The sequence below is a fragment of the Opisthocomus hoazin genome, chromosome 20 (genome assembly GCF_030867145.1).
Source record: "Opisthocomus hoazin isolate bOpiHoa1 chromosome 20, bOpiHoa1.hap1, whole genome shotgun sequence".
Lineage (NCBI taxonomy): Eukaryota > Metazoa > Chordata > Aves > Opisthocomiformes > Opisthocomidae > Opisthocomus > Opisthocomus hoazin.
The window spans coordinates 13,819,190-13,826,308 of NC_134433.1; the positions used below are offsets into that span (position 1 = coordinate 13,819,190).

Genomic DNA, 7,119 nt, shown 5'->3' on the forward strand with positions numbered 1-7,119 from the left:
TGTGTGTGCGTCTGCTGAAATCCGGTGCTGGTTTTGCTTTTGTTTAACGAAAAAGATGCGGGCGGTGGCTACGCCGGCTGCCGGAACAGCAGCGGTTTCGCCCTGCAGCGAGACTCCAGGCAAAGCCCGCAACTGTCCCCAGACGGTTCGGGTCGGTGGCCCGCCGCGCCGCTCCCGCACACGGAGCCGGAGCCGCCTTCCCGAGAGCGGGGGGCAGTGCGGGCGCCGCGAGACCCGGGCTTTCCGCGCCGCTGTACCGGGTCCCGCAACTGGCGGCCCCACTCCCGCCCGGCGCCGCGGGGGCGGGGCTGCGCATGCGCGGGGGGCGGGGCGCCGGCGCTTCCGGCGGTGTCGGAGCGGGGCCGGGCCGGGCCATGCCGCCGCCGGCCGGGGCCCAGGGCGCGGCGGGAGTCATGACGGCCGGGCCCGTCAGCCTGCGGGAGCTGCTGCTGGCCGCCGCGGCCGCCGGCGAGGGGAGCGGCGACGAGGAGGTGTGCGTGGTGGGCATCTTCGGGAAGACGGCGCTGCAGCTGTGCTCGGAGAAAGCGGCCCTGGTGAGCACGGTGTGCGACCGGCAGGTCTTCCCCCTCTTCGGGCAGGAGGAGGACCCCGAGCTGGCGGACGGCGCCCCGGGGCAGGAGGGCGAGCCGCTGGCCAAGGACTACAACCAGCTGCAGGCCTACTACAGCCAGGAGAGCCGGGTGCTGTACCTGGTGCTCACCTCCATCTGCGACACGCCGCAGCTGCTGCGGGCCTGCGGGGACCTGGCGGCCGCCGAGAGCAGGGGGGCCGGGCCCGGGCACCCCTCCGGCGGCCCGGCCCCGCTGCCCCACGCCGAGGCCCACGAGTTCTGGAAGCACCAGGAGAAGCTGCACTGCCTGAGCCTCCTCTACCTCTTCTCCGTCTGCCACATCCTGCTGCTGGTGCACCCCACCTGCTCCTTCGACATCACCTACGACCGCGTCTTTAGGGCGCTGGACGGGCTGCGGCAGAAGGTCCTGCCCTCCCTGAAGGCTGCCATCAAGGACTGCCCAGTCGGCAAGGAGTGGAAGCTCAACTGCAGGCCCTGCCCGCCTCGCCTCCTCTTCCTCTTCCAGCTCAACGGGGCTCTGAAGGTGGATCCTCCTCCGGGCAGGGGCCAGGACCCCTGTGGCCATCTGGAGAAGCCTCCCCCCAAGAAGCACTCCCCCAAGAGGAGGTTGCAGCATGCTCTGGAGGACCAGATCTACCGCATCTTCCGTAAGAGCAGGGTGTTAACCAATCAGAGCATCAACTGCCTGTTCACTGTGCCTGCGAACCAGGCTTTCGTGTACATTGTGGCTGGCGGGCCGCAGGACGGAGACGATCCAGTGGCCATGCTTCTCGAGCAGCTCAGGAGCAACTGCACCATGAGAGAGACAGACTCACTGCTGGCTCCCACCCTTTCGGGACCCCGGAGGTACCAGATGATGCGGCATGGCCGGCAGCAGCTGTCCTTCCACGCAGAGAGCAGCAGCAGCAGCTCCAGCTCCTCTGGGCAGCTTGTAGACTGCACCCTCAAGGAGTTCTTGTGGCAGCACGTGGAGCTGGTGCTCAGCAAGAAGGGCTTTGATGACAGCGTGGGGAGGAACCCTCAGCCCTCTCACTTTGAGCTCCCGACCTACCAGAAGTGGGTTGCTGCAGCTTTGAAACTGTATGAAGTGACCATTGAAGGCAAAGATGACGACCCGACCACTCTCACTGGGGAACTGAGCTCAAAAATCATGAGTGGCATCAAGGTCTTGGAAGGCTATTTAGATATAGACACCAAGTTCTCTGAAAACCGTTGCCAGAAAGCTCTCCCCCTGGCCCACAGCGCCTATCAGTCCAACCTGCCCCACAACTACACCATGACAGTCCATAAGAACCAGCTGGCGCAGGCCTTGCGTGTCTACAGTCAGCACGCCCGCGGCCCAGCCTTCCATAAGTACGCCATGCAGCTTAACGAGGACTGTTACAAGTTCTGGAGCAATGGGCATCAGCTTTGCGAAGAGCGAAGTTTGACTGACCAGCACTGCGTGCACAAATTTCATCTCCTCCCAAAAGCAGGTGAAGAAGCGCGCTTGTAATTGGGTCTCACGGTTTGGTTTTGTATCTGCTTTAAAATGTCCTGTCTTAGACTGAGAACACCGACTCTGGCACGTTTGTGGAAGGTGAAAGCTCGGCAGCTTTAAAGCTTTGCACAGTGGGATTAATTACAGCAGAGCTGTTTTGTGGGTTTGCTTTATGTTGAGCGATGTTTAGGAGCGAGTGCACTGTTAGTAGTAACTTTGATTTTTGTAGTAATTTTGATTCTGTCTTGCTAATTAGAGACGCTACGATGGAGTCCTTCTAACCAGGGACGTGTAAGAGAACAAAAGTTCTCTAGGAAGCATAAGTGCCCCCTGCTTTGTTGTTGTTTTTAATAGCTTGATTGGTGTCAGTCACGGAATGGAAACTGTCTTGAGATACATTTATTGCAGGCTGCAGAACTATTTATGCCTTTTAGGAAGAGGTGGCAAAAACAAAGTTGAGTTTAGTGCTATAACTTACACTGGAACTTTGTATTAAAAGTGGGAAAGGGAGGAGTTGCTTGACAAACTGGCATTGCTGGCAAATAATTTTGCATATATATCTAGCAAGGAGGAAGTAGTGGATGAAGGGAATGAAAGAATCTAGAAATGACGAGCAATTTGTCTAGGGTTTGATTGGTTTGCTTTTAGGGGAAAAGCCAGAAGCAGACAGAAATCCGCCAGTTCTGTACCACAACAGCCGGGCTCGTTCCACTGGTGCCTGTAACTGTGGAAGGAAACAAGCTCCTCGGGATGATCCCTTTGATATCAAAGCAGCTAATTACGACTTCTACCAGGTAACTATTATGTCTCTCGTTTGCTTCAAGCAGTGCTTTTGCTTTATCCACAAAGTCTGTACTCTGAAGTGACTACAAGTAAGTTTCCTCTTAACCTTCTCAACTTGTAAACGTTGCATGGGGAAGATATTTCCTGGAGCAGAAATTGTTTGCGTGATGGGCTGACCAGGGTGGGCAGTTCCAGCCTTCACCAGCGCATGCACGCAGGAGCATCTGTCTACACTTCACGTGTGTTGGTCCCTGTGAGTTTTAAATCCGTCATGTCTGTGGGCTGTATTCCCATCGCTGCATTGGTTCTCATGTAGCACAAACCTTTTGGATCTTATTTGTAGCTGCTGAATGTTACGAGTCTGAACTCCTCGTCTCAGAGGGAAGATGGAAAGTTAACCATGTTGTCTTTCTCATAGCTGTTGGAAGAAAAATGCTGTGGGAAACTGGAGCACATCAACTTTCCCATATTTCAGCCAAGCACCCCTGATCCAGCTCCTGCACGGGATGAGTCGTCGCCCGCCCCTCCGGAAGGCGAGATTGAGAAACTTAAAGAAAAAGAACCTCAGACTCAGGGAGAAAGCACAGGCCTGAGCTTAGCCCTCAGCCTGGGTCAGTCGACGGGCAGCTTGGGCACTTACCCGCCAGATGCCCAGGGCGGAGGGGACAACCCAGAAAGTCATGGGCAGAGTGGGGACTCTAAAAGTGAGAAGAGGCCAAGCCTGGTAGATCGCCAGGCGTCCACTGTTGAGTACCTCCCTGGGATGCTCCATTCTAATTGCCCCAAAGGCCTTTTGCCCAAATTCTCTAGTTGGTCCCTGGTTAAGCTGGGGCCTGCTAAGGCTTATAACTTCCACACAGGCTTAGATCAGCAAGGCTTTATCCCGGGAACAAACTATTTAATGCCTTGGGACATCGTCATCAGGACGAGAACTGAGGATGAAGGAGACTTAGATACCAATTCCTGGCCTGCACCTAACAAAGCTGTTCCTGGAAAAAGAAGTGCAGTCGTGATGGGAAGAGGAAGACGGAGAGATGACATAGCTCGAGCTTTTGTCGGATTTGAATATGAAGATGCACGTGGCAGGAGGTTCATGTGTTCAGGGCCTGACAAGGTCATGAAAGTGATGGGAGGGGGGCCGAAGGAATCCGCCATCAAAGCCCTCAATTCTGACATGCCGCTGTACATCCTGTCGTCGACTCAGGGACGAGGACTCAAGCCACATTACGCTCAGTTTATGAGACTTTTCGTGGTGGTTCCTGATGCTCCACTGCAGATCACGTTAACGCCTCAGGTAAGAAAGGGAAGAGGGAATCTGGGAACTGCAGAGGAGGGGATGGTTGGTGCAGCATTAATTGCAGGACGGGAAGGCACAGGGTGGTGGGCGAAGGGTGTCAGAGGAATGCTACAAGAAGGTCTTTCCAGCTCAAACCAACTGGAGTCAAGTTCTCTAAGGCAGTAGTCACCAAAGGCATCTGTTCTATAAACAGGTTTGGTTTTGTGGTATTTTTACACTTCAAGATTGGCTTATTCCAGCTTTACACTTTGTAGAAAGTAAGTTTTAGAAAATATTTTATCAAGGATGAATTAATAGCGTTCCATACTGTGCTAATTGCTTCTTTTTAAAAAGATAACAAGTGAGTAATGACTGTGTAAGATTGAAGTTGTTCTAAATGTCATAGAGAAAAGCAGTGACTCATTGCTGAGATTGTTATTAGTTACCCTTTGAATTTAGGAGATGGAAAGGTGTTGTTTTTTTTAATTGGAGATTTTTTCCCGTCTTCAGATGTGTATTTAAACAAATGGACAAGCAGCTCTGTCTACACTTTCTTTCTTTTTAAGGTGGTAAAATATGAAAAAGTGTATCTTCCATGACTGCTGTATGAAATACTGTGTGCACGGAAGTGCTTACTGTTTGTTAGACTGTGGCAAGAAAATTGTTGTTCATTGTATGGCACCTCAGCAAGTAACAAGGGTCAGCACAAAATGTATCTGTATGGGAGGGGAGGCGGATTTGGGGCATTTTGTAACCCTTGGAGCTGTCTGGGAGGTGCCACTAAGATCCTTAGTACTGAATCACAAAGCAACGGAGTTGGCTGCTTTTATGGGACACCTTCAACTACTCAGATAGGAACTTGCTTTATTTTAGACGTTAAAGGAAGAATTCTGACTGAAACCTGACACTAAGATTTCAATGCAGTTGGCATTTTATGGTGTTACTGTTTGCACCTGAGGCAAGAACTGAAGGTTCATGTTGTGCTGATACTTGTTTTGCTCTTCGTTCCTAGCTTACATCTGTATCACAGCTTTTGACTTCTAAGGGTGTGTTTTCATTTGGAATATGCATTATGCTTTGTGTTGTGAGTTCCACACATCGGTTCCTCACATGACTAAGACTTTCTGAATTTCTTAATACAAATTTTACAAGAACCATATTAAATATTGCTGAAATCCTTGAATATTCACATCGGTTTAGAGTGAGGCAACAGGTCAGGGATATCTATGCTACAGTGTGGAAATCCGCTGTTAACACAGTGTTTACTACAGCCCGAGAGGTGAATGGCTTGTGTTTATGTTGTGGATCTCTTTGGGACCTCATCTGCAGCCTTAAATTCAGCATCTCCACTGTGATAAAATTGGAAGTTTATGGACGTCGCACAATGAGGGCACAGTGGTTTCTTGGAGTGTGCCAAAGTAGGTAAGAGCCTGGTTGTAGCCAAGACTTAATAGACTTCCTTGGATTCAGTTTGCTCATAAGTTTGGGGATTTTTGTGCGTTTTTTGTTTGTTTTGTTTTTTAATTCTAATAATTTTTGATTATCTGCTTACATTTTGTTTTGTTTTCAGGTTCAACCAGGGCCACCACCTTGTCCTGTATTTTACCCTGAGAAGCAGGAAATAACCCTTCCATCTGATGGACTGTGGGTGCTTAGATTTCCCTACGCATACGTGACAGAACGTGGACCCTGCTTTCCTCCCAAAGAAAGCCAACAATTAATGAGTTACAAAGTTCTCCGAGGAATACTGAAAGCAATTACACAATGAGAATTATTCTGGTAGATTGATTGTAGTTTAAAAAGACTATCTTTACTCTAAATCGTGGATTTTGATTCGTGTCTGTTACCCAGCAGCCATCACTGCGATCTGGTGAAGCCCGCTGTATTTCACTGGAACACAGTCAGACTGAGAACAAGGTCTGATATCAAAGCGGTTAAAGGGATCCAGGAGACATGTAAATTTTCCGTTTATTAAATTTTCATATGTAAAAAATAAAAGCTGGTTATGGCAATATGCTGAGCCTGTATTACTAGATGTTTTGATGGTAGTGCTGTTCCCCATCGTTTCTTTCTACATACATATTTAGGAATATTTAAAAATTAGCATTGCCTGAAATCAAGTTTCCTTTGTCGTACTGAGACAATGATGGGCAGAATCTCTTCTCTGTTTTGAAACAAGCTATATTTATGTAAACAATTTATGCTTTTAATGTGGTGATGTGAGAAATTGTCTTTGATCTTGTCTTTAAAGAAAAAAAAGGGCATTGCGGTTCTGATTTGTATTAATGACATAGCCAGAAACTGTGCTTACCTACATCGGATTGAAATATTTCACTGTATTTGTATTCATAGATTGGATTTTGTTAAAAGGCTGACTTCATTTCATATTTGGGAATGACAGATCTCTTTAGAAACGAAACCTGCTGGGAAATTTGTGGAAAACGTAGAGCTGTAGGAGCTTGTTCATTATAAGCAACTGCAGCTTAATGGTCAGTATGGCTTGACGTGTAGTGATTAAACAGACTTTTAGTTGCTAGAAGGATGGTTTTGGCCCCATTTGAGTCTCACTTCCCAAAAGATGCGCCAGGTGATGTATTGAAAGGTGGCTTAAATTCTGCAGCTTCGCACCTGCCTCTTGGTGCCAAAAAATCCCTCACAGTAAATCAGCTTCTAACTTTTTGTTGAGGTGAGGTGTGTTGGTTTCTAGACTACTTAATTAGCACGTGTACAAAACTCAATTTGCCGATTTGTTATAGCACAGTCACTGTGCCGCCTGACCGGCGCTCAGACCTGGTTTCTGTTCGGCGTCGGACGCCTCTGCCGGGCTGGGGCGGGGGGAGCCGCCTCCGTCGGTCCCTGCAGAGGAGCCACTCCCGCCGCAATGAATGCGGATTTACCCGGCTCTCAGCCCCTTCCCCGGCGCAACCGATAAGACGAAAAGCACCGCGGAGAGCGCTTGTCTTTGCCAGAGGAAGCGGCGAGGCGCAG

At 49.9% G+C, this 7,119-nt stretch overlaps 1 protein-coding gene across 1 annotated transcript; it reads left to right on the forward strand.

Moving 5' to 3' along the window:
• The first annotated feature begins 370 nt into the window (after positions 1 to 370).
• Positions 371 to 6,732, forward strand: SMG8 (SMG8 nonsense mediated mRNA decay factor). The gene is made up of 4 exons (XM_009945798.2): positions 371 to 2,067; positions 2,721 to 2,866; positions 3,274 to 4,149; positions 5,702 to 6,732. Exons 1-4 carry the CDS (start codon positions 375 to 377, stop codon positions 5,897 to 5,899), a joined length of 2,913 nt encoding a protein of 970 aa, XP_009944100.2. The 5' UTR covers positions 371 to 374; the 3' UTR covers positions 5,900 to 6,732.
• The last annotated feature ends 387 nt before the right edge of the window (positions 6,733 to 7,119 follow it).